This window comes from Syngnathus acus, chromosome 19 (assembly GCF_901709675.1).
Source record: "Syngnathus acus chromosome 19, fSynAcu1.2, whole genome shotgun sequence".
NCBI classification, from domain to species: Eukaryota; Metazoa; Chordata; class Actinopteri; order Syngnathiformes; family Syngnathidae; genus Syngnathus; species Syngnathus acus.
In genome coordinates, this window is record NC_051103.1 from 6,195,013 (window position 1) to 6,221,156 (window position 26,144).

The window sequence follows — 26,144 nt, forward strand, 5'->3', positions numbered from 1 at the left end:
GCTTCACCGGAGACCAAGTTTATTTATTAATTTTAATTTATTTATTGTGCAAGCCTCAAATAATTGACAGTTATGAAATTGTGCAGGGGCGGGTCCCTTAAAAAAAAAAAAAATTGTCTATTTGCTGGAGGTTACAGCTGTGTACACTTCAAATGTGCTCCGAGGTGAGATGTTGAGTGTTCCCCCGAGTCAGCATGTGATGTCTTCCTGTCAGCCCCCAAAGTGGTCCACGGCTGTTTTTTTGCCACATACGTGCAAAGCCTTGGACATCCCCCGTCAGCCGCTTTCTCACGTCCATCTCCGAGCCAGAAGATTCCTCTGGCTCGCTCTTTTTGCTTGTTTGTCTTGACACCTCTCCTCATGCGTGTCCACCTTGCAGCTTTTCTCCCACGCAGTCCCGAATGACCCCCCCCCCCTCTGCTTTATAGGGTCATGCACGCTGTAAAAAATACAACCTGATGTTTAAAAATGACATTGCATATTTGTGTTGCAATCCCATCTGCTGTGCGTGATTTCATTTCAGCTAATAGTCGGTGGATTGTTTTAACTACAAAGTTAATATCGGTGCTGAAACACGACCTGGGACTTTTCTTCTATTAAACACAACGCTGATTGTAATTGCAATTTGCTTACATTTTACAGATTGGGTGTTCGCACGAAAAGTTGGAAATCATATTCAAAGGTAAGCAAGCATTGCATATTTATTGTACAGGCAGCCATCTATATAGCTTATTGTTTTCCCCAACGTGAGCTCTGCCAGTTTTCTTTTCATTACCCGACCTGCAGGTTGAAGCGCCACTATCACAATAAGCTTTATTTTTATCGACGTGTCCAGACGGAAGCGGCATTCCTGAGAATTAGGCTCAATTTCACTTCTTGGCCTCCAGTGTTTTTAGGGACCCCCGCCCGCCCTCGCCATGATGTCTTTGCATAGTGCACCACCTTTGAGTTTATTGATCAAATGTATTTTTTTTAAATATTACCTTTCTGACCTCAGAATTGAACTGAAAATATCGGTGTCATGTTCTTTCATAGCAAGAAAAAAAATCCAGCAGTGGTGGTGCATGTTAATTTTGGATTTGCATGCAATATTTGACAAATATTTTCACCTGTTTTCATTCATGGGACTCAAATGTCCCCAAACAGGTGCAGGCATTCCTTTCTACTCTCGCTCCCTTTCCTATTGTTTAATTGCACTTGGGAAAAATGTCTAAATGTTCCCGCTTTGATGCATATGTGCATTCCTGGCATCTTTTGGATGTCAATGTGGCTTTGTGGTAATTCAAGCCTTCTTGAAAGGGGAAAAAGAAGGCAAGCCCGTTCTGGACAGACGGCGGCGGGGACACCTGCAGCTCTGGAACGGCAGTGACTACAGATGACAACACTCAACAGCAGGTTAGAAATGTGCACACACACATTGTCCAAATTGTGGGATTGCCAGCAGCACACCAAATGATGATTGCCAAATGCTTTTCAACAAATATGCATTGGCCAGGGTGTGAATTTGTGGAGGTGCTCCGGGGGGGCAGTCCAGGTCAAGCGGGTCACATGGCTGCGCTGGGAAGAATTTGTTTTAAATTCATCCCTACCTCCACTCCCACCTCTGTCAAATTGTTTCCAGCCCACGGCGGCCATCGCAACGCTGTTCTCGCTTCTTTCCGTCCTCATTCCTGCTCTTTGAGTCTTCGCTTACACAAATGGGGGAGGGGGCGGAGTCCGGTTCTGCCTGTGCGTGCACACTGCCTCGCTCGTCAAAGGTCGCCCCTCCAAAAAAGCCAGCGCCCGCCATAATTTCGAAACGATGTCTCGTGATTTCACGCATGCTTGGCTGAGGTAATCGATCTCTTTGAAGTAGCGGCCCGTCTCGTTTGGAAACCAAATCAATGGATAATTTCGCAGAGTTGTTTAACATCAGGTTGGATTGATTGCGGAAAATGAATTTGAATTGAATTCTAAATTTACGAGGGTCATTTTCTATAGATCGAAGATTTATAGCCCACAGCTTTAGACGAGAGTTCTAATGTGACTCTGGAGAGGAAGTCTCCTTAGAGTTGTGGTCGCAGGTCATGGTTCTGGATCCCAGCTGCGAGCGCTTTGATGCTTGGTTAAGTTCTTACGTGGAAAAAAAAACAAAACTTGAAGGCCAAAGGTGCAAGATTGCATATGTGTGAGGGAAATGGGAGAGTGCGAGTTCAAAATTGCCACCAGGAAAATCTGGAGATGCCGTGCAAGGCGAGGCCCGAGACTGAGGAAGGTGGAGGTCAATGAGAAGCAAATGTCGTCCCACAGATACCGGACCGAGAACGTATCATGCGCAGTAATCATCTTCCAAATGGAGAAGATCGGATTAATGGTATCCCCATTCATCTCTATGGGAAAGTTCATTTGAGTTACAAACTTTTGGTGAAGAGGCGGATGCCGATGGAGCCAAAGAGTGCATCCATGCACGGTGGATTGAAAGCACATGTGCTCGCCGGAGGTGAGGACACCGCCGCAACACATGCGAGGAACAAATGGCGTCACTCGGCCCCCACCGAGGACCACACGCCGCACGTTGTTTGCCCGTGCTGCCTTTCATCTCTTCTCACAACTTTTCTAATTTTATTTTGAAAATAATAATGGAAAAATATGGTTTTATCTTCAGTCTCCTGACAGAAGATACCTGTATGGAAGGAGATGGAAGAACCCCTAGTGGTGGTGAGACAACCGTGCTATGGGAAAAGGTTTTTTTGGGGTGAAACCGAATGAAGGAGAAGAAAAGCTGGACACAAAAGCCTTTGAAAAAGGCAGACAGCTCCCTTGACGCACGCCGCAAAAGAGATGCGGCTGCTCATGCCAAGAGGGGGGGAAAGGAGCCAGCGAAGGAACTGCGGAGACACTTTTTGAATGTCATAAAAGCTTGAAAACTTTGTTGCAAAGGGATTCTCAAAACTACCTTGGTGGTGCTCAAGTACCCTCCAGCATGTGTAAGTTTAATGGTGGTCTGGTATGGTAATGATCCAAACTTTGATGTGGTGCACGGGAGACTACATTGTTTGGCTCCTGATGAATTGATTGAATTTATTAGCTTTGTTTGATGGAACTCAACACCTGAACTTGTTTGGGAATCTTAATCTATATTGAAATGTAATATTTAGTTTAAAGGAGATGTTGATATGGAAAATGTTGGTCTTTGTGCCATTTGGCTGGTGCTATATTTTCATCCATTGTGTGTGACCCCGCCCCCCCTCATCGTACTAAATCCACACTGGACGCTGTCTCGTCCTCACACAAACAAACACACCCACTTTGTCTTCCTTCTGTGTCCCGCTCCTCCATGAAATCAATTCCAGGTCCCTTTTCTCCCACCAAAGAGCAAGACACATTTCCGTGCCAGCCTCGCAATTCCGCTCATCTACCCACAAGGCTTATTTGCCTCGCTCCCACAATTCATCAGTGCTCCATCTGAATCTTCTCAAATCCAAGTCAAATTGTTTGCTGCATGAATCGAATAGCAATATAAAGTGACTGGGGAAAAAAAAAAAGTTGAAAGGAAAAAAGGCCCCTCGCTCTCTTGCTTTTAGCCTTGACCTGCGAATCACAACCAGACCTCGACCCAAACATCGGAGCCTCATCGGTGATGTCATCGTGAGCCGCTCAAATTTGAAAAGCACGTGTTAGCAAAGAGGCGGCGCGACATTCGGAGGCTTCCATCGGCGCCGATTAACTCCGGAGAGCTTCTATCGAGAGAGACGGCGATACGGCGAGTCGTTAAAGCGGGATGTTATAAAAGTCGAGATGACACGTTCCAGATTCTTAGCGGATGAAGAGGAATTTTCCAGATTTGACCAAGTCGTAGAAAAGCTCGGGAATCGTCAGTGTAAATTAGAATCAGAGAAGGAATGAGCCTTGATGCTTTCCATATGATGGATGGGATGGCTGCTGGAAAAAAAAAAAAAAGAGACTTCACAGATTCTGAATTTTGGAATATTTTTCTTCTATTCAACCAATTTTTGGTTGTTTGGTTTAACACATTGTAGCACTTTTGTCTGGTGGGGTCATGTCAAAGAAGTGCTTTGGCGCACTAGACGTAATAAAACAGATGTTTGCTCATTGTGACTTGATGACAGAAGATCATCAAGAAGTTGGAAGCTCATTCAATCTTCTCATTTGATTCCAAATCCCCAAATTGGCTTCAAGTGAGGCAAGATGGTCATAGCGGAGCTTGTATCGTTGCCCCAGGTGATGCCCGCCACTTTTCCCCCTTAATCCGCACTGACAGGGTTGTCATCATCCGGCCGAGCGGGAATGATGGAGGACTCCTGGGAATGGGGACGAGGAGAGGGAGGGGGGAGGAGGAACTCTCCACTTCTCGCTCCACCCAGCAGCGCTTAGGGGTCTCGCGGCTTCAGCAAGGCCCCCTTTGTGTCGCTTATCACCAAGTGCTGAGTGATGCCGCCTCAAAGATGGAAGAGCTTTAGCTTGGAATGTTCCCAGGTGAGAATGGAAGAAAAGAAGGCGGCATTTGTAGCGATCTCGCAGGTGCAAGAAAAGAAAACGCGGGCGGAGTCCTGGGAGAAAAAAAAAATAATCAAGATGGCCGCCGTGATGTTTTGCCGTGGCAACCGCCTCCTTATCGTGGTAGATCTCCCCTTCCGCCCTCGACGCACCTGTGGTAGCTCCCTCATCTGTCTGCAGAGATAGCAGCATCACAAACATTCCTGGACCTGTGCACCTGGGCTGCAGGCTGTCATCGCCGTGGTAACCGGCCTCCAGCTGCCTGCGTCGCTATCATCTCCCTCATCTTCTCCGATAATAATTGGCCCGGCGAGAGCAAAAGATTGAAGTCAATCTTACCCTAAAAAAAAATCTCCACCTTGGACTAACTTTTCCTTCAGGTTGTCATCCAACTCCAAAGTGACATCACGCGTTAATAAAATCCACATGAAGAAAAAAAAAAAACACATGACCACCCAGATTAAAACATCAGGTCTTGTTATTCCAATTTAATACCACAAAAAAGGCCTCATTCCTGCCTTTTTAAAAGGTCAGGATCAGGCGTGAGGGAGGGGGAACAAGACTTTTAAAGGACCCCCTGCATGGGCGGCTTTTATGACATCACAGGAAGCGGCGGCGGCGGCGGCGCTTTAATGCCAACCACCCTGCTCGCCATCTTGTGACTCTTGAGTGAAAGCAGAAATGCCGTTTGCTAGCTTTTAACGCGCTAGCCGTGTGTGGCGTAAGCACCGTGCCGCATATGTGCAGGCGTGCCTGCAGCGAGAGGACATCAAAAGGTGGGGGCCGCTGCCCCCCCGCGGCACCCCGCCGCACAGCCCATTGCCACTCCATCCTCACTAAAACTCCCACCCCAAAAGGAGCCATTTATGAGACAATAAGAATGGATTTATGAGGCACCAGAAAATGAAGGCACTTTGGAGGTGTGGGATGAAAGATGACAAAAGGATTTCGTGGGAGGCAAGTTGCACTTTTCCCTCATGATGGCCTCCATCTTGAGAAAGCAGTAAGGATCCGAGATTTTATTGGCTTCCATCGAGGAGCTTTTTAGTTGTTCATTACAATCTTGGCACGCCAATAAGAGCTTTTTTAACGAGAGCAGATGCACGGGATTAAAATACTCTCTTCCCTCGCTATCTCCTTTTCGGAAATAACACACTGATTGGGCTTTGGTCCGAATCAGCATTTCTTTTTCTTGCGTGTTCTGGTTCAGTCATTTTTTTAGCATTGCCATGACTCCATATAGACAAAAATTGGGAGTCAAGCAATTATGCAGGAATTAACGAATGCATTTTTTTTTTTTTTTCAGTCCAAGAAATTTCCTGCAATCCTGTCGAAGAGCCTTCATTTTTCTTGGCTGCGAAGTGTGACTTTGTGAAAGGTAAAGCAAAATCCATTCCATCAAAACTTCCCGTCCCGTATGTAAAATTTCCAATAGCCAACCTGGAGTGTCAACATTCCTCGCTGTCTGTCAGCACGTGACCTCACTTGGTGTTTCCTTTTCGGCTCGCTCCATCAATCATCTCTTATTTTCACACCGTCTAATGGTTATTTCAACATGGACGAGGTGGCACGAAACTGGCACTTGGATAACATGGCCCAGGGTCGTTCAGAGATGGCTAATATAAAGTTTCGCAAGTTAAAAAAATGAAAAAATTCCAATGTCCTTGATTTCCTCCTTTGGTTGCACAATTAAGCCGAATTCACAAAGTGACCACACGTAATCAGCACCGTTGTTTACATTTTGGAGACCAGTGATGACATCATGGTTTTGCTCCATCCTGCTGTGACGATATATTCCCGTCGCACGGAGCGCATCAGAGTAAGAAAAAGATTCTCCCACTTTGGCCAATAAATGTCAATTCCGGGAAAAGTCTCCCGTCGGTTCCAGTTTGAAAGAGCGAGATTTGTTGACGCCGCTTTGGCCAACACAGCTGCAACGTATCGGGCCAGAATTAATCACACGGGTTTATTATGACCTGGATTTTGGACCTTATCATTTCTTTCATAAGGCATCTTCACATTTGTGCTCCAGAGCCACATTTCAATTTTAAAATCTACCAACGGCCTTGACTGACAGAATATGTGTCGGAAAGACAAACAGTGTGGTGGGGGCGGGGCTTGCAAGTTAAACAAAGCCAGGACAGTTGGGAAGTGGCGTTTCATATGACAATATAATCACGCTCATATGGCAGTGACCACCCAAAGGCATCCAGAGGTTATCCGTGATTCACTTCCATAATGAGCCTCATCACTTAGGCTGTCAAACTATCTCCTAAGAGGCCCCGGCCCATCATTTACAGCCCACCAGGAATCAAAGAACCATGCAAATGTGACCCGTATGATTCATTTGCAATTGTGCGTGATCCAGAACCCCAAAAAAGTGGAGTTCAGCTTTCACTGTAATTAAGAGATGGCGAATCCTCTTCTGGTGTATTTTATTTTTAACAAATAAGCAATAAATTCATTATTTATATATTACATCAAATTAATGAATTTAGGGAGACTAATTTGGTTTGCACACTTTGGCCACCAGGGGCAGTATAACACAGAAATAAAGACAAAAACAAAGAGGAGTTTCACAACTAAGCAAATATTCTGCAGTGATAGCAACAACAACAAAAAAAAATTAAATATGTGTAAAGGATTTGAAATACTTCCCTAAAGATTAAGGACTGAGTGCAACCTGTCCAGGTTGGTAAGTTCTGCACGGACACAAGCGGCGGTGAGAAGAGTCCGAACCGGCACAGCTGAACAACAGCGGCTCTTGCTGCAGGCGACAATGCCGACCCCACGGGGTGTAAGCGGGCAAGATGTGATTGACGTCCCGGGCCATGCTGGAACAATCGATCGCAAGCCTGTAAAATTGCATTAAGCGAAAGATTGAATCGAATCCATCGGTCAAGAAAATCATAACAAATTTAACCTTGCAAAGACTTCGGGGTTGTTGAGGCGGTGAAACTGAGAAGGTTCGCACACCAGCGAGGCGCGGGTGCACACGCTGACGCATGACTGCCCGAGGGGACCCATGTGCACCCTTAGCGCGCTTTCCGGCGGCCACGTGACGATTGATGGAGTACAGAAATTCTGGAAAATCACATTGGGGCTGATTAATGATATGTCAACATTTCTGCTTGGTGAATAAGACGTAACCTGCTGTGTGATATAATGATGAACCCGTTCCAGCATTCCCTCACAGGAGAACTCTCGAGGAGCGAGAGGCTTCACCTGCAAATTCAACGCAATGTAATTTCATGTCACGTAATGGAAAAGTATTTTGCGCTACCTCTGTGCGTAGAATTTCTCGGACCGCTTCCCGTACTCTCGTCTCATTGGTCACATCCACAGTCCACACGTGAGGTCTGCCAATGAATTCTTCAGCGTACGGGTGCTGGGAGGAGATCTGCCATTCAAAGTTGATTATTTTTATTCAAATTAATTGATTGTATTTTATTCCAACGCATACCTTTCTACTTGTGGGTTTGCCTTTGTAGAAGTCGTTATTGTCCGAGGAGTGAGGCGGGTCGAGTCGCGGCTGCAGGAAGACGCAGCCCAGAGCGATGGCCTCGATGGGCGCCGGACCCTCGTAGGGGAAACCGAGACCTACAAAAACCTGTCAGGAGGGGGTGAGTATGTTCTCCACTAACTGTTGACTTCAATCTGCAAGCAATGTGAAAAATGGCTGCTGTCCGACCTTGGCTCTGCGGAGAAGTCTCAAGAACTGCTTTTGAGAGAGCAGGCCGTGATTTCTTACATAGCTTGGCAAAGCGGAGACGTGTCCAGAAGGTTGGTAAACTGTAGCGTGAGTCTCCAGTTCTTCACTGATTACCTTTACATACTCTGAAAGCCCCTGAAATATTCACCAAAAAAGCAAGACAGCATGATTTTCCATGTAAAATTAAAAAAAATGTACATTGCTGTTTACATTACCTGCCACATGTACTCTTGTTTGCCGTAGATGACGGCAATCTTCTCTTTCCTGCTGAGGTCCGACTCCGGGCCTCTCTCCGCGTCCTCGCTTACAAAGCCCAGGAAGGAGTTATCAGGTGTATGAGCTACAAACAAAAAGGGAAGCATTTAGATTTGTGCAAATGGACCTAATGGAATGTCCAGTGCGTGATCAAACATATTGATTTGAATGGAGGAAACAGAACAGATTCAAACCCAGAAATTTTTACACTGCGAAATTGACGGTGAATTGATGTTTTGCATTGCTCTGTCGCCCTCTTGTGGTCAATGTCTGAAGCACACGCTTAAACCATTCTAAAATATAATATAATGGAATGTAATATATTCCCTATGTGTATTTTTGCCCCGCAGGCTGTGAGACAGAGAAAGTTTTTTATTATAAACCATCTGTCCAAAGTGGCCTTTAAACCTATCTATCACTCTCTCCTCCTTCGGCAGGGCAAATAAACACGTTCGGGGCCGAGGGATGAAAAGCGACTCATCTCGGCACATCCAGCTTGTCTCCATCTGCCAACGGGCCAGGAAAGGTGACAAGGCGAGGTGTTCCATTGAAAGTTCTGTCTGGACCACCAGTGGATTTCACCTCAACAATTATTTCTCACCATGAGAATACTTGAACGTATCTGAGGGAATTATGCAATACACACTTACGGAACATAGTCATGTACTGCAGAGGTTGAAGGCCCCAGCTACCCCAGAGTGTTTGAAAGCCATGGGCACGTGCGTAACTGGCCAAGTTGAAGGCTGGTTCGGTGCCAAACGAGTCCAGGATCCTGAAGCGGCATCTGAAGTACAATTTTAGAAGCATACGTTCAGAATAATTTCTCTCCTACAAATAATGGACAAACTTACTGGTAATGCTGGAAAGCCAGTCCCATGGCTCCTTGTAGGTGAGCAAGACCGTGATAGTCGGTATAGATGAGGTCAAAGGTCAGGGGCCCCTTGATGGGACAGCTGCCTCGGCCCGGAGCCGCACCGATCAGTCTGGACCATCCCCAAACATGCTCAGTTGCTTCTAATGTTCTAATTCTACTTGCCAGGTTTTGGTTGCCCACCTGTGGAGGTGATGTTGCGAGGTGGTGAGGATCACATCGTGACCCAGGATAGTCAAACAGGCGCTAAGGTCTGCCCACTGGACCAGCTCTCCAAGAGGACCCCCTGTGTCCACCGTGGCTTGGAAATGTTGGCCTGCAGGCCCAGCGAGAGCACCGGGGTAAAGCAGAACCTACAGGTCAATAGAAACACGAAAAGTTCAAACCTGTTGTGGCTCCGCCCCCCCAGTCTCTACCAGTGACAACAAGCATGTTCAAACCCTCATGAGGGATGCATGTGTCTTGTTCTGCTGCATCATCTTGAGGGCAGCCTGTCTCCAGCATTCCGACATCATTTCCACTCTGGAGCGCATGAATCCAAGTGCCGGGCCGCTGCTGTTATTGATGACTTCATAGAGTGAACTCATAGTCGTCCTTATCATTGCCTGCGTGAAAAGCAGCAAACTGGTGTAGGGATGTCAAGCAAGTGGAGTCCTCATTGAAATTCTGATACCTTCTTTGTGTAGGGCTGAGCTTTCTGATGCCAAGGAGGTGAAAAGTGGTTTCGTCCAGGTTGAGGCGGGCAGAAGTTTTCTATTTGACTGAGGTAAGTCAGTATGGAGCAGGCGGTACCATCCATGCCATAAAAGGCGTAGCAGGGGTCTGACTGCCATTTGGCCTGCAGGAACTTGAAGATAAATGAGAATTCCATCAAAATGATAAATACACATTTTTTAGAGAAAAAACACTTTGTCACCTCGACTTTCTCCGCACATAGTGGATAGGCAGGATCTACAGGCACCGCACATTCCTCTTTGGGTCCTACTAGGAAGATAGCAAAGATTTTTTTTTATCAATTATAATTGCAAAAAGACGTGGTTCTCACGTGTTGCGGCTGCATGAGACAAGCGATGATGATTGAATTGGTCCAGTTTCTGGGAAACCCTCTTTAGCTCGGTCTCCACCAAACGGGCCAAGCCTTGCTGGTCCTGTCGAAAGCTAATCATAATAATAATAAATTGGTTTTATTGTTATTTTATTTTATTATTATTATTATTACCTCTGTAGAAGCATGTGGAGAGCCTCTGAGGTCATGGTAGCATCACGCTCTCTGCTCAGCCGCTGCACCTGAGTACCAAGAGCTTCCAAGCGAAGGGCCAGCCTACGAAAACGAGGACCTCGCTGACCCTGGTCGTCAGCAGGAGACCTCCCAGCAGGGTCATGTGTGGACATTTCAAGAGGCACCCAGAATGTCTGCAGCAGCAAAGTGAAGGCAGACACACCAAGGCAGAGCACCAGGCAACCACTGGAGAACGCAATAGACAAGGTGAGATGAGCGTTTCAATCCTGACACCCTAACCGCCTTGTAATTCAAAACTTCTGCCGAGCTCAATAAAATTATTTTACTGGTTGATTTGTATGGAAATACAATTACATTTAAATACAATTTATTTTTTATTTTTATTGGAATAAATAGTCTGACAAAATATAGTACTATATAAAAAGAAAGCAATGTTTGGGAATCATTCATTCAAGCTGCAATATACTTTGTGTCCACAAGAGAGCGGTGTTTTACCAAAATACAGCAATTAATTAATTCTCTTTGTTTTAAAAACGCCCAGATTTCACCCAAAGTACATTTTTAAGTGACTAAAGGGTAAATGAAATAATTATGATTATTGTATTTTTATTAAAGAATTATATTATTATTATATTAAATTACATGTATCAACTAAATTGTCTACAACGTAATGTGCAAATAAAGTCATTCAGTTATTTGAGCTAAATCTGTTGCATTTGGAAACTGTGAGTATTAATCTGATGATGCTCAGTCTTACCTGCGTGGCCGCAGTGCAACACGCATGACCTCCTTTTTATGCAGTCGCATCTGTCGGTGTCGGGCCTCACTGCCAAACACAGGATGAATCGAACTGTACAACATCATTGAGTTAGACAATATCAAATTTTCAATTAATTATATCTTTATGTTATGCAAATGCGTGGCTGGCCAATAATCTGGCCTCGTGTGTTTGGCAGAAATTTCAATCGGCACATAAAAAAAAAAAAAAAAAAAAAAGCCAAGTCAGCAAATTGTGAATAGCATGATCTAGATGTCAACACTTGTTATAATAGACCAGCCACATGCACACACGCCAAACCTCCTGAGATCGGCTTACCCTCTGCCAGGCTCCCATCAGGCCTGTTTGCAAAACATACAGATTTAAAAAAAAAAAAAACAAGCAAAATAAATGAAGTCTGGAAAGTCGTTTTTTGTCTGCCGACGCTCTCTTTACATCCTTCTCTGGCAGCGCCCTTTCTCTGTCTCGCGACCCATGGGTGGGCATCCTGTGGTTGCCGTGGTAACCTGACTCCCCTTTTTAAGGGAAACAATACCCACTGTAGCACTGGGGCTTTTCACGGACACAATGGAACCCACGCTATAGGGGGACGGAGTTTTCTTTCAGGACTGCTAAACACAAGTCTGGGCTGTGAAATTGATAATAAGATGCTCCAAGCACCAATCACAAAAAGTATGTTTGCTGTTTATTTATTTATCCAAATGACACTTTCCTGCAGGGCGGTGCCACAAATAGAAAGTGGTCAAATACACAGAAGGTCATGACTTCTAGGCCCATCTTCCCTTTTTAGAATTAAGTAGTAGTAAGTATCCTGAACTCTGATTGGCTGAAAGCACCAACTGCTGGAAATCAAAAAATCGACTGTCAATGCTTTTAGGTCATCCATAGTTGTTGTTTTGTATTTGTTCACTCCTTGTTGATATCATGCCATGAGTGAGAGCGGAAAGATTTGACAAGCATAAATCTCCATAAGCTAGGCCCTGAAGGCTTACTGGCTTTGGACCCATCTGTCTCGCTCGCCGTCACGCATGCACAATCATGATATTTCACCACAAATATCTCACAATCATAAACTTAGCGTTTGACAAGGATTATGTATTATGTTTCCATCACCTGACTTGCAGTACAGTATTATAAAATGAATGACATCATGGAGCGACACAAGTTGTTGCAAGTTGCACGGAGGTTCTCCACAATTGAATTATCAGTAATAAGTGTCATGTGTTGGCTGGTTAGTCTTGGTGGTAACTTTGACCTGAGCACAAAGGAAGCTTTTGTTGCCTTATTAGGACGCTTCCTGTCCAACTGTCATCCACTTAGACAGCCTGGAGGTAAACAAGTAGCTTAGATAAGAAATACTGCATCTGGTCTTGGAAGGTGTGTGGAAGAGCTTTAGTCTTAACATTGAGTAAATATATCTAAAAATAAATAGTCCATTTGAGCTCTTGAGCTTCTCGTGCAACTGCAAATGGATCCTGGAGCAAAGTAGCTTTTAGGAGCAAATGCGCATGCGCGAGGCGACCATGAATTCCGCTTGACGTCTCAAGACATCTGCATCCAGGTAGGAGTAATGTCGGCATTTTTCTGCACCGAAACACGCTCTAACTCCCGAAGACTCATATCTGCTGCTTCCTGAAACCGGGGCTTAGATGCACTCGAGTCTGTTTCTTCATTGTGAAAAGTCAAGCGCCCTGTAAATTCGTGTGGCTGTAGGTGACATTTCTGCTAGCCGATGCTAAACTGTTAGCTGATACATTTATACGAAGTTATTTTGTGTCAGGGCGGATATTTGCACGGTTTGTGTGTATGCATAAGGCGTAAGTTGCTATGCGTTTCAAATTGTGGTAGTTTGTGTCAGTTTGACAGGAGCAGCTTGCTGCTAGCTCATGCTAACAAGGCTAACTTGACTAGAATGAATGAGACAGTTTCGTTTTTATTGCACCTTACCTAATTATATGAGGATCGCGTTTGGATTTTATTGCCTAAAATGCTTTAATTGCATTTTTGCAGCTTCATGTTGGTGCAACCAGGTGGTTGACCCTTCTTTCCATTAATTTGCAGGAGACTGCAATATTTATTTATGCTGCTTGTCAATGTTTTTAACATCTGGTGTAGTTTTTTGTGGCCTTATGTTTATTTCTGGGGCAAAATATAAAAACGAATACAAATTTAGCTGCATTCCAGTTACAGCTCAGATTCACTTGATCTAATTTTCCCAGATATTTTTGTGCAACCCGATTGGATTAGGCTGGCTCTCAAATTCTCTTTTCCCCACCCCATTTTCTTTGCAGCGACAGTCATGGGGCTCTCACTAGAATAGGCCGGTGATCAGCTGTGTGGAGGAGGCGTTCAGTCATAGCCTCCGTGAACCCCACTCGGTTTCCCAACATGGCCGAAGAGGACTATGGCACCTTTGTGGACTTCACCCAAATGGGGGATCTGGAGAAAAGCAGCGGGCCCACCAAGGTGGACTGCAAGGACCTGAGAGAGTTTAAGCAGATGGCTCGCCAGGGTTACTGGGCCAAGAATCACAAACTTCGGGCGCAGGTGTACCAGCAGCTGATCAAAAGCATCCCCTGCCGCACGGTGACACCGGACGCGGAAGTCTATCGAGACCTCATGGGAAGCGCGGCCGCCAAGAAGCCGTCCACCAATATCCCCCTGCCGGACTTTGTGGACGAGAACCCCGTGCCGCGTTACTGCCTGAAAGCAGACGCCGTCGGCTCCGCCCACCGCATCATCAACTGTCTGGCCGGTCAGTTTCCTGACATTTCCCACTGCCCCTCCCTGCCGGCCGTCACTTCTTTGCTTCTGCACTTTAGCGCCGACGAGGCTCAGTGTTTCGAGCACGTGAGCCGCATGCTGGCTTGCAACGAGCCGGGTAAGCGGCTCCTGGACCAGACCTTCCTGGCCTACGAGTCGGGCTGCATGACTTTCGGGGACCTGGCCAACAAGTACTGCGCGCCGGCGCATAAACTGATCGTAGCCACGGCCCGGGATGTTATGGAGGTTTACTCGGACTGGCAGCGATGGGTGCTGGGCGACTTGCCCTTCAGCCACATAGTTCGCATCCTGGACGTCTACCTGGTGGAGGGCTACAAGATTCTCTACCGCGTGGCCATAGCGGTACTCAAGTTCTACCGGAAACACAAGGCGGGAGCCGCCGCGGGGCCGGCAGACCAGCAGGATTCCGGCAAAGTCAGGTCGGACATTCAGGCCTTTGTCCAAGGAATCGCTTCGGTGGTTACGCCCGATAAGCTGCTAGAGAAGGCCTTCTCCATCCGGCTGCTGAGCCGCAAGGAGATCACCTTGCTGCAGCTCACCAATGAGAAGTCCCTGCAGCAAAAAGGCATCACTGTCAAGCAGAAGAGGTAAAACGAAGAGGTCAAGTGTGCTTGCTTCAAGCTGTTTATTTGTTTTGCGTTCTGTCCTTGTTTCCTCCTTAATTGTTCTTTGCCTTGTTCTATACATTTTCCATCTCACCGCCACTTCTGGTTCAGATTGAGGTGGGTTCTCACCTGTCGTCTCCCATCTCCATGCATTCATTTCCTTTCTTAATATGTTGCTAACTTATAAAGCACTCACGAGGACTGCAAGTAGATGACCAAGCGTCGCTTCCTTTGTTTTGCTTCCCTCGGCATGGCCAGGAGGAACGTGCAGCTGGCGCTTAACCCGGACACCTTCTCCTCGGAGATCGTCAGCGCTAAGGAGATGCGTGACATCTGGTCGTGGATCCCCGAGCGCTTCGCCTTGTGCCAACCGCAGCTCCTTTTCACCACCTCCACCCACGGCTGCAGCCTTAACAGGTACACTGAGTTTTTTTTGTACTGTTAAGCAGAGGTTAACCGTCACTTCTTCTCGCAGATTTTACGAGCATTGCGAAGGCTACGAACCCACGCTGCTCCTTATCCGAACCACAGACGGCGATGTAAGGCAGTTCCCAAACAAATGTTAAACATGATGAAGTGAATCATGATGTCGTGTCTTTGGGCTCAGGTGTGCGGAGCCTTCTTGTCTACCGACTGGGAAGAACGCAAGAGGGGAGGCAACAAGCTGAGCTTCTTTGGCACAGGGGAGTGCTTCGTCTTTAGGGTTAGTTGAATTTCCTTCTTTTCACAAACTGTTTTTCTTCCCTTTGCAAAAAAGAAAAGTATTTTGCGGCCACAAATCACCATTTTATTTGTGTGGTATGTCTAAATTGTAGTTGGTTATTTTTTTTATAAGGTCTGAGGCTAATCGTGTGCAGGCTGTGCTGTTTTGCATTATGGCCAGCAGAGGGTGCTGCGTATTCGTTTTTGACGCTCTTGAATTAGGCGTCATTGGCTGCTCCAAAAAACTTCTCAATTTCAGGAGCCAATTTTTTAGTCATGTTGGACATAAAAAAACACTCAATTGTCTGTTGCAATTCGGGAGTTTATTGCTTTAAAAATAGAAAGGCTATTATGTCTCATATTTAGCCTTTGTGTGAATTATTTACTCACCGTTGTTTGGGGTGTCAGCGCTGTGCACACCATCAAGCGCACACATGTTCAAGCGTGGGTAGATCCGGAGCAGCTGTAACCTGATCTGCTTTTTATTCATCCCGGCATCACATGACACCAGCATGAGTCAACGTGTGACGCTTATATGCTCCTCTAGCTGGTGCTGCGCTACTGTATTTATTTTGTGACTTAGCTTTGATTATTCTTCATTTGAGCTCAGGATGAATTTTCTTCAACACACATCCTCACTGACAATTCCTGACTGAATCCAAATTGTTTGTCGCCAGCTCAAGCCAGAGATGGAGCGCTACGAGTGGGTGGTGATCCGTCACCCGGAGTTAGCCTCCGCCGTTAAGAATCAAGTTCACGACGACACGGAGCCCTCCGAGAGCCAAAACTCTGACGGCGATAGTTTGCAGCAGCCAGAGAAGGCGCTCGGCGAGCTTTCGCCTTTCCTGTCCGCCCGCCACTTCAACCTCAACTCAAGGAACACGTCCATGTTCATGGCTGGGAACTTTGACTCCATCATTGTTGGTGAGTGGCAGACGGCACGGTCCAAAATAAAAAATAGGTTTTGCCAGATTCATTTAAAGTCAGATATATGTTCTCCGATCAGGTGGCGGCGAAGGCAACGCTCTCTACATCGACTCGGAACTCAACCACGGGCGTACCGGCCGCTGCACGACGTTCGACAACCCGCCGCTGTGCGCCGAGAGCTTCCAGGTGGCCCTGCTGGAAGCGTGGGGCTTCCAGGACACCATGGCAACATAATGCCACGCCCACCTTTCCGTAACAGTGAGCACTTCTTCTACTCTGCTCGCAAATAAAAGCCACAACAGAGACTGGGGGGGATTAGAGAAAGGCATAAAAGCGTACGTCCAGAGATTTTCCAAATTCAACTTCAGCCGTCCTTCATAATATCAATCCATGATTGTATTTGTCCAAAATGTGAGATTTTTTTTTTTTTTCGTGCTATATTTGTATGCATCTTGAGCGGAAGCAATTAAATTAGTGAATTTAAATGTCCGTTTGGTGTCGTGATGTTTCCAAGATTGTGGCAGTTCCCGAAAAAAAATGGCCGTGTTAGTCGTGTTTCCTCTCAAATAATGTGCAACCATGAAGTATTTTGTAAATGTGGGATGAACGAGATTCAAATGTCATAGTAATGTGGATTAGTATGAGCAATGTGCTTGTGATGAGACTTGCCGTTTTGCACTGTTTATTATGCCAAAGCTGCCGAGAGACTGACAGCTAAGCAAGCCATTTTTGTTTTTTTAATAAATGTCTATTTGTTTTGAAAGCAATGCTAACTATCCTCCGTTTACCGTTTGGATTTTCCGTCCTTGTGAATCGAGGCCTGAAATCGTCTCACTTCTGCAACCTTTTTGATTTTTGATATGTGTGGATAAAATGTCTATTAAAATGTCACAGGTGAATTCCATGTCATAATACAGCACTTAATCGAGTGTCTTGAGGTCTTCTTTCTTTCCTTCACTCCCTGAAGTATGCCAGATGCCTTTTAAGGTCAGCTGACCTGGAATTTAAACCTTTAATCCGTATCTGCTTGTGTGCCTCGCTCGTAACTCATTCTCTGAGTTAGTACTGCAATTTTATTTCCGTGGGATAGTCTTGTTTTATGCGCAACAATTTTAATGAACTTAATGATGCTTTTAAATCGTTAATATAGCACTTTAAGTCCATGGAAATAGATATGTGCATGTGCAGGGAAAGAATTTACTCACCTCTATTTTTGTTGTTTATATAGGGGAAGTTACTGACTGAAGGGCATTAATGGAAATTATGTACACAGTTTGCAGTCTGTCGGTAATTCCTTTTTTTTATTCATTTAAATAAAATTTGTGTAACGTGTTGGGTTTGACATTAACACAAAGTAGGAAGTCAACATTTAATACAATTATTTGAGCCACTGTAACACGCACAGATTAAAAAATTATTTCAGCAATACTTTTGCGCACCACTAGAGGGAGTCTGTGAGCTACAATATTGAAATTAACTGATTAAAAGAATTTATTTAAGAAATATTAAAGTATTAACACCTGCCTCACAGTTCCGAGGTCGAGGTATCCATTTTGGACTTCGGCCTTCCTGTGGGGTGTTTTTTGACAAATCAATATAACCACAATTGAAACATTACCCATTGTTATAGTAGACACAATGATTTAAAACTCGTTATTAAGAGCCAATTCATTTGCAGTGGGTGTGGCTGCGTAATGCATCCTGTGAGATGTCATATCCGGGATGGTAAAGCGGCGTCGTAATTCCCACTTTACGATAAGTGCCATTGACTCTGGCTTGCCAAGGCTCCACTCTTCATTGAGGATTCTGCTAATCACGCATGCGCTTCTATATTTAGCTGCTGCTTTGGGTGTTGGTCTGGCGCATCTCATGAAGAACATGCTTTCCAGCATCCCCTGCAATAAAATGCTTATGGCTTAACCCTAGATGGGCTTCTTCTCTCCACTAGCCCCCCCTTTAAAAATAAACAAGGACTTTAAGAAGCAGTTATGTGTCATGTGAGAGGGGGGGGGGGGTGCTTTTAGAGTACCACTGTGACCTCATCATGCCCTTGTGAGAATTTGTCACATTTCCCCTTTACAGAGGCTCTGACAAGGACAGTCATGCTACAAATGTTGGTTTCTCTGTCCTTACCTGATTAGTATAATAACCTAAAATTGTGACCAATATTTTTTATCGTGCAGCCACTTGAAAAAGAAGGCTGCTGGTGAAATTGTGACGTGTGATGGGGCTTTGCTGTGACACAAGGGGGGGCGGGGGGGTCTGTAGTGCTGACTGGGCTGCAGAGGAGGAAGGATGGAGGAAGAGGAGGCAATTTCTGACGCACGCACTAGCTCCCCATCCCCTCTCTGAGCCGCCTGGAGGAGAGGGGATTTCTCAGCAACCACCCCCACGTCAACATGCGCACGCTGCCTCAAATTCTCTCACTCTTGTGCCCCACGTTGCACCATGTCACAGCCAACTGCAAAGCACCCGCCGCTGCACTGTAGAGTAACAGTGCAAAATGCAGGAATATGTGTGAACGCATGGTCTCATTCAGTTACGTCAATTCATTGTGCTGCTCCCTCTGCTGTGCACGCCTTTGCCACCAGGGGGCGGTTTAATGCAGTCATACAGACAAAAACAAACACGTCACTACTAATATCCGTGGCTCAAAAAGCTACAATAATAGAAAGTGTCATAAAATTCATACACAAATATTCTTCATCTTTTGTGATAACAACTGTCAAAGATGTTAAATTATTGGATTCTGTTGATGTTGCCTCCAAACGGTCCAAAGGACGCCCGCAGCGGACTGTACCAAACGGACTCCTACATAGGGGTGACCTTCAACAAATGAGCGACAAAAATCAGTATTTTGTCCAAAGTATAAGAGAGCTTGGATATATTTTTAATTTAAACGCCGTTTTAGACATTTCCCGTGGAATACGTTATCAGCTAATGTTCGCTTAATGTAAATAGACACGTTGATGGCCCCGAGACTGGTCAGGTGATACATTCCGCTTCGCCATTTTGTGCCTCTGCACCCGGTATTTATCACAAGAGTCGTGACTGAGGTGCGATACAAGCTACTGCTAGTTTAGTTGGACGCGTCTTGCCTTTTTCATCCGCCTACTCAAGCCCTTCGGCTGGGTTTCCCTTTTTCACTCGACGTAGTCACCTCACTCCTTTTCTGCTGTCTTTTTTAAAACGTATTTTTTGTGGAACCATGTCGGCCGAAAGTCCCGAATACGCCTCGTTCTTCGCAGTGATGGGTGCCTCTGCGGCGATGGTGTTTAGCGGTAACTATCACTCAAGCTTGTCTTTAATATCGTCAAAATATTATGCTTATTTTTTTTTATAACCATGTTGTTTTCAACAAAATGGCGACGTGTGTGTTTTTATTGTCATTTTACGCCAACAGCTTCCACCAAGTTCCGCTCGAAATGACAACCGTGAAATGGGTCTTCAAGCTAGCTCGCTAATGTCAGTTGCTCAATTTAATTAAAAAAGCATTTGTTTTCGGTTTAGTCGAGTCGTAGCTGAATGGTTTTATCACAGTATAGCAGGCAATCAAGCTAATAGTGCTAAAGCTAACAGATGACGTCCACCAAAATGAACCTAAATTTAAACAGACTGAAAAATAAATTCTCACATTATCAATTCTCACACACGGAAACACTCGTATAAATAATGCATTAGAATCAACAAAGTAGAATCCTTAAATGGTTTGACGAATATCACAGAGGCTGGCCACAAAATTCCACGTGTAACGTCAGAAGAATGAAGAATTATTATGACATTGGAACTGCAGTAGACTGTTTTCCCCTGTAGACCAAACAGATTGATCGATTGTTCTAGTCTGCACCACAAGATAATTATGCAAGATTTCCGTGTAGTTTGGTGTATCATAGCTAATACAGTCCTAGTTGTGGTTTATTGAATTGGGCATTTACGGACAGGCCATATTTTAAAGTCTCTGTCAGAGTTGAATCACTCTTGGGGGATTGAGAATATCACGAACTGTCGTTTTGGGAACTGGGCTCGGAGGGCTAACTTCCTTGTAGCTCACAGGAATGACACCAAGTCACATGACAATCACATGATGAGCCTTCTGACTCGTACCAGCCATCTGACTGGTCTTGTGAAAAATTCTTGAGAGGAATACCTTGACGTGACGTCTGTTTAACGTGTCAGGTGTTTTATTTTATGGACACGAAACAAGACTCTGCGGTCTTTAGGCTAAACCGCAAGGTAGCTGCAACACCGAATTGATCAGAAGTTAGATCGCTAGGAGCAATGTCGAGAAGTGACAGCTGGGGAATTAGCATCCTGTGGGGTGAGGGGTTTGCGCTTTCTTGGAGAGAGAGAGAAGCGGAACTAATCAAGTTGGTGCCGTGGCGACATTACCTGCTGTTTCTGCTTGGCTTCACAAGCTTCAGTCAACATAATGTGTGCTTTTGGGATTTTACGATTCATTTAGCTGCAATAAGATCTCTTTCCTCCGATGGAAAGCATTGTGTGCACTCAATGTATTGAATTAAGTATCAGTAGTTAAATGATCCCACGGCTAATCTTGGCTACGCCAGCTCTCAACACATTGCCACAAGAAACGAGTTAAGTGAGAGCATCCCCAAGATGTCTCTTGAGGCCTTTTAGATGCTATTAAGTGTTCTGTAGAGAGCTCCCGTGCACTTCTCCATGTCTTTTGTTCACAGGCCACATCAGCAATGCAGCGTGTTGACTGAGCCACGTAGGAACCAGCTTTATTTGGTTACTAATTTCTAAGCTGGGTATTTGTAATGCTCTCAAGAGGCACATGCGTGGGGCCTTGTGCTTCTTCTGTGTCAGTCTGATTGGAAGAGGAAAAAAAAAAAAGCAATTTGCTAGCTGTCTTTTGCAGCTGCCAAGTCAAGTTCAGGCTTGAAATCCAATTGTGATATGACCTTGGAACAGGAACTATCTTCTACTCTATTTGAATGGAAACAAATTTCCCCCCATGTCAGCATGCTGGATTTTTGCGAGGAACTGAAAGCGACGAGACTTTTTCACATTTCGTCATTCGGACGCGATGTCTCGTCTGTGCAAATCCTAACTGGTTTCGTTTTGTCCTGTTCCACGGTAGCCCTGGGAGCGGCCTACGGCACGGCCAAGAGCGGCACGGGCATCGCCGCCATGTCGGTGATGAGGCCGGAGCTCATCATGAAGTCCATCATCCCTGTGGTCATGGCGGGCATCATCGCCATCTACGGCCTCGTCGTCGCCGTGCTGATTGCCAACAGCATCACAGAGCGGGTCACCCTCTACAAGTGAGTTTACTTCCATGCAATTTTGTCACCCGTTTTTATGAAACAAATTTTGAAGAGAAAACAATACACTGAATTAATTGAATTAAAAAAAAAAAACAAAAAAAAACAATAGAATAAAATACAAATACTATTCAAAATGTCAGTTTTCACATGCCTTCAAACTAAAACCTGTACCTTAACAGGAAATGCAAAAATAAAACACCAAAGCAAACGTCAAGAATAAAACTTAAATAAGACTTTCTGTCTCCGTGTTCAAGGAGCTTCCTCCACCTGGGGGCCGGCCTAAGCGTGGGCCTGAGCGGGCTGGCGGCCGGCTTCGCCATCGGGATAGTGGGCGACGCGGGCGTCAGGGGCACGGCTCAGCAGCCGCGACTTTTCGTGGGCATGATCCTCATCTTGATTTTCGCCGAGGTCTTGGGTCTCTACGGGCTCATCGTCGCCCTCATTCTGTCCACGAAATAAACGCGGGCCGCCACGCATCACCTCTCCGCTACAAGATCTGGCCCACGTGTCGCTGCTGGAGAAGGAGTGTGAATTGTGTGTGAGTGTGCGTGTGTGTTGTGAGGGTGGGGTGGTCTATTTGTAAAATTTCTCCAACACCAAGTGGAAGAAGAGAAGATGGTATCAAAAAGAATCAAAATGGCTCCGTGATAGGGTCTCATCTCAACAATGTGTACAAATTTGGTAGTCGACTTGTAAATGAGCTATATAGTCATTTGTCTGTCTTGTGTGTGTGTGTGTTTGCGTTTCAAAACAATTGTATGATGAAAGTTCCTCAGCACCCCCCACTCTCCACTCCACTCCACTTATTTGGGGCCTGGAGCAGCGCTCTTGAAAGAGCTGACCAAATTCTCCTGCGGGATGATCTCGAGGATCTCTTTGTAAAATGGACTTTTTTTTTCCTTTCTCCTCTCCGCTGATTTTATTTATAAGAAATTGTCCATTAAACTGTTGATATGCATCAAGTCTAACTTCCCAAGATATATATTTACATCTATACAGACATAGATAGGTTGAATATGCTAAGTGGCTGGAATTCTTCAGGATGTAGTTGTCGGTTTCCTCATTTCCGACGGCCCAGGCTGTGTCGCTGTTGGGCCGGGAGTTGTCATGTGTAGCTGTGTTCCAATCATTAACTGCGAAAAAAATCGTTCTCAATGTTTTTCCCTGTAGTACTGATGTTTGCATTAAAGGCGCGAGCGTGCGTGTGCCCAGTTTCGGGTCTCCCAAACGCTCCCCATCATCGTACCCCTTATCTGTTGCTGTACCTCGTTTTTTTTTTCCCCTTCCATTCCAGCAGCTTGAATCCTGCACGGATATATTTCGCAAGTCCTGAATGCACAAACCTTATGATCCTGTATTATATTTTCACAAGCAAATTAGTACAGTCAAAGCCAAGTTCATAAATTCTTGTTTATTTTTTAGTTTTAACACACTGGGATAAACTTTTCATTCAGGTGATTTGAAGGCTGTTGAGGAGAGTCTGAGTAATTCCGCTAATGGCACTGAAGGTGGCGCTGTCTGGGAATGACTTGAGGAAGTCTTTGCCTTGCTCCACACTTGCGCTCAGCTGAGGATCCAAAGGCACCGAACCTGGATGGGAGACGGATGCCCATCACTTATGACACTCAATGATTTGGATCTTAATAAGCCATTATTAATTTAACTATCACATTTCCTCGCTGACAATATGGTCAATTTGTTTTAACTCACCTAAGAAAGGTGAGCCGGTAAGTTTGGCCAACTCTTCACCACCACCTTTGGAAAATATATTACTGCATTCCTAGAAGAAAAGGAAGAATATTAGTCAAAATATTTTTGGTAAAAAAAAGGAGCCGGGACAAAATTCCACTCACTGAGCAGTGCGGGCAAACGAAGCCGCTCATGTTTTCTACGATCCCGAGGATGCGCACTCCAGTTTTCTTGCAGAAAGTCGCCTCTCTCCTGACATCCCCCGTTGACACCGCCTGCAAGACCATGCAAGGGGCTTTTAAGAAAACGTCGAAAAATGTAAGTGTTGAAGTTCACGTCATCTGTCGTGTGTTCTTTACCTGAGGGGTGGTGACTAAAACCGCCCCGTCAACTACTTTGTGCTTCTTGAGGTTCTCCAAGATGGACAAATGCTCGTCAGATGTCCCCGGCGGCGTGTCCACCAGCAGGACATCCAACTCGCCCCATGCCACGTCTGACACAAACTGACCAATCATTGCTAGGAAGACAAAAAGGTGCAAAAAAAAATTCTCATGAAGGTTCCCTCCACATTTGATTAGAAACTAGGCAACCTGTTTTCTTGGGCCCCCTCCACACCACAGCTTCGTCCGGGTTGTCCAGTAGGAAGCCGATGGACATGAGAGCTAGGTTTTTCTCCGCGTCGGCATACACGGGCACCCAGCCCGAGTCGCACTGGTGCACATCTTGACGATGCACGTTCAGCATGCGCGGGATGCTCGGGCCGCACAGGTCGACGTCCAGGATGCCAACCTGGTGGAATAAAAAGTTATTGTGCTGTACATGATGGCCCAAAAGGTTGGGTGATAATGCTGACATTTATGACAGGGACTTCCTTTTGGCCCAGCATGTAAAAGTAATATAATCAAATGAGCTTTTCTTTGAGTTATAAATGATCACCAGCCTTTTTGCCAGCATGCCTCAGTGCCAGAGCTAGCTCGGTGGTGATAGTGCTCTTCCCCACACCTCCTTTTCCGGACAGAACCAAGATCACATGGCGCACTTGGGCTAGGCTGCTGCTATCTAGAAAGGAAGAACACGTTATGTGTAGTGGTGGGAATGAATGGACAACAAACATCGCGTTATTGCACTTTATTTTTAAGGTAAAACTACTTTCTGTTTGTCCGTTTTTCAAAATATGAATGCAATTACAAAATACAGCAGTAAACGAATCCAACGACATTCGGATTTTTTGCTTGTATTAGCCATTTGAAAGACGCTTAAACGTTTTATTCGTATCTGTTATTATAATCCTACAGGTGTCTAGAAGAATTGTAAACTGACGAAACACTCACCGTTCTGTTCCATAACTGTTATTAGTAAACTACGCAGCATCGGTACACATTGAATGCCGAGCGCACTTCCGTAAATGGCCACCTGACTAATCTCAGCCAATCGAATGCCGCTTACAACTCTAAAGTGGCCAACGGCAGAGCGCGTGGCGTTCAATTCCTTCATAGTTGCTCGGATTTTTTTTTATTTTAATTTGCAGTAACTGTAACTGACTTATCATACTCGAGAGATATGCTTAGTCGTAGAAGTAACCGTTTAATATATTTTCTTAAATTAATGTAATTTAAAAAATATATTGATGACTGCAAGGAGCACGGACGCAAAACCCCTCCCACTTGTAGGTCTTATCCAATGAGCGGAAGACGGAGGCGTGGCCAGGTCATGTTTACGTCTGGGGGGAGAGGAAGTGGGCCACAGCAGAGTGCACCTGTCGCACGCTCGGTGTGGTGGCACGCTGACCGTGAAATGAGCCACTGCTGCGAGGCAAGTCACTAGAACATTCCAGTAAGGTAAGACCACGAACCTTTTGTTTTTAATATAACTTAGACTGACAAAATTTCATTTCTGCACGCTGAGGCTGCACATGTGCTATCTGATGTCACATCGCTGTCTGACAGTTCAACCACTTGCTGGCTTTGATTTGATGATGTCATTACAATTGCATTGGCAATGCTTATTAGTATTCGAAACGAATGTCAAACTAACTCATTGAAGCTGTTCACTCACACCACAATACTGGCTGCTCATGAGTCCAGATGATGCATTTCCAGTATGTAGGCCAAAACCCACTTAAAGCGAACCCAGCCCCAGACTAACTAATCTAAATTGTTGGCAATTATCTGGTCCACCTGCTTGGAAAAGCAGTGACCAGCTGCTATGAACACTGGTGGCGCGGGCCCAGGCAAATCGATCTACAGTACTACTGCAATTTCTCATGTAACAGGTTAAGATGACTTACAGTAACTTGTGAATTTGTCAATCATTATTTAAAAAAACTTTTTTTTTTTTTTAAAGTTCCCTCAGCTATTTTCTATTCTATATTTTATTGCTATAATTTACATTATGCCCTGTTGTATATCTTATAATGAAATAAATAGCATACTTCTTTGAAAGGAGTTGGAAATGATCTTTCAGAAGCTGCAAGGTGAACGTCAAATGCTCGACATACAGTATGTGACCTAATTTGTGCACAAGTATAGATGAGACTTGCTCCAGCCGACATGGCGGCACACTATCAGCAGAAGGCTGGATTTAAACGTTGCACATACCAATTGCGGCATATGGGAGAGGTAGAAAATAGGCACACTAGAACGCAACGCTGCGTATGCTGACTGCGAGGAACCTGAATGAAATAAAACGCAGGGTAATACACCGTACCGTATTAAAGTCATGTATCTTTTATTGATTTCAGAGCTTGATCTGATTTGAGGGAAGCTACAATACCAAAAGAAGGTAAGTTGCCAT

At 45.2% G+C, this 26,144-nt stretch overlaps 4 protein-coding genes and 2 long non-coding RNA genes across 8 annotated transcripts; 4 read left to right on the forward strand and 2 right to left on the reverse strand.

The window, feature by feature from the left end:
- The first annotated feature begins 1,298 nt into the window (after positions 1–1,298).
- LOC119138494 lies at positions 1,299–8,070 on the forward strand. The gene is made up of 3 exons (XR_005101157.1): positions 1,299–1,395; positions 5,804–5,875; positions 7,989–8,070. It is a non-coding gene; the product is annotated as an uncharacterized LOC119138494 (long non-coding RNA).
- Positions 6,973–11,838, reverse strand: LOC119138455 (alpha-1,6-mannosylglycoprotein 6-beta-N-acetylglucosaminyltransferase B-like). 3 transcript variants are annotated; one of them, XM_037278498.1, is made up of 17 exons: positions 11,672–11,837; positions 11,333–11,401; positions 10,555–10,800; positions 10,381–10,493; positions 10,252–10,319; positions 10,009–10,182; positions 9,776–9,940; positions 9,519–9,688; positions 9,316–9,447; positions 9,115–9,248; positions 8,425–8,549; positions 8,189–8,344; positions 7,961–8,107; positions 7,781–7,897; positions 7,648–7,722; positions 7,421–7,581; positions 6,973–7,352 (listed from the first exon to the last, which is right to left on the reverse strand). In XM_037278498.1, the coding sequence occupies exons 2-17, from the start codon at positions 11,380–11,382 to the stop codon at positions 7,163–7,165; spliced, it is 2,223 nt and encodes a 740-aa protein (XP_037134393.1). In that variant the 5' UTR covers positions 11,383–11,401; positions 11,672–11,837; the 3' UTR covers positions 6,973–7,162. The 3 variants fall into 3 exon arrangements, with proteins under 3 accessions (XP_037134393.1, XP_037134392.1, XP_037134391.1); XM_037278497.1 differs by having other exon boundaries at positions 7,421–7,722; positions 10,252–10,316; positions 11,672–11,838; XM_037278496.1 differs by having other exon boundaries at positions 7,421–7,722; positions 11,672–11,838.
- LOC119138493 lies at positions 8,839–10,691 on the forward strand. Its single transcript, XR_005101156.1, has 3 exons — positions 8,839–8,990; positions 9,504–10,101; positions 10,563–10,691. It is a non-coding gene; the product is annotated as an uncharacterized LOC119138493 (long non-coding RNA).
- Positions 11,839–12,825: 987 nt separating the features above from the next.
- On the forward strand, positions 12,826–17,300 carry tbc1d24 (TBC1 domain family, member 24). The gene is made up of 7 exons (XM_037278516.1): positions 12,826–12,914; positions 13,645–14,724; positions 15,001–15,159; positions 15,218–15,281; positions 15,350–15,445; positions 16,122–16,368; positions 16,451–17,300. Exons 2-7 carry the CDS (start codon positions 13,742–13,744, stop codon positions 16,603–16,605), a joined length of 1,704 nt encoding a protein of 567 aa, XP_037134411.1. The 5' UTR covers positions 12,826–12,914; positions 13,645–13,741; the 3' UTR covers positions 16,606–17,300.
- A 2,087-nt stretch (positions 17,301–19,387) lies between these two features.
- On the forward strand, positions 19,388–22,914 carry atp6v0cb (ATPase H+ transporting V0 subunit cb). Its single transcript, XM_037278555.1, has 3 exons — positions 19,388–19,652; positions 21,476–21,659; positions 21,917–22,914. The coding sequence occupies exons 1-3, from the start codon at positions 19,580–19,582 to the stop codon at positions 22,119–22,121; spliced, it is 462 nt and encodes a 153-aa protein (XP_037134450.1). The 5' UTR covers positions 19,388–19,579; the 3' UTR covers positions 22,122–22,914.
- A 139-nt stretch (positions 22,915–23,053) lies between these two features.
- Positions 23,054–24,793, reverse strand: nubp2 (nucleotide binding protein 2 (MinD homolog, E. coli)). Its single transcript, XM_037278539.1, has 7 exons — positions 24,683–24,793; positions 24,292–24,410; positions 23,942–24,140; positions 23,711–23,868; positions 23,516–23,626; positions 23,373–23,442; positions 23,054–23,252 (listed from the first exon to the last, which is right to left on the reverse strand). The coding sequence occupies exons 1-7, from the start codon at positions 24,720–24,722 to the stop codon at positions 23,113–23,115; spliced, it is 837 nt and encodes a 278-aa protein (XP_037134434.1). The 5' UTR covers positions 24,723–24,793; the 3' UTR covers positions 23,054–23,112.
- Between the last annotated feature and the right edge of the window lie 1,351 nt (positions 24,794–26,144).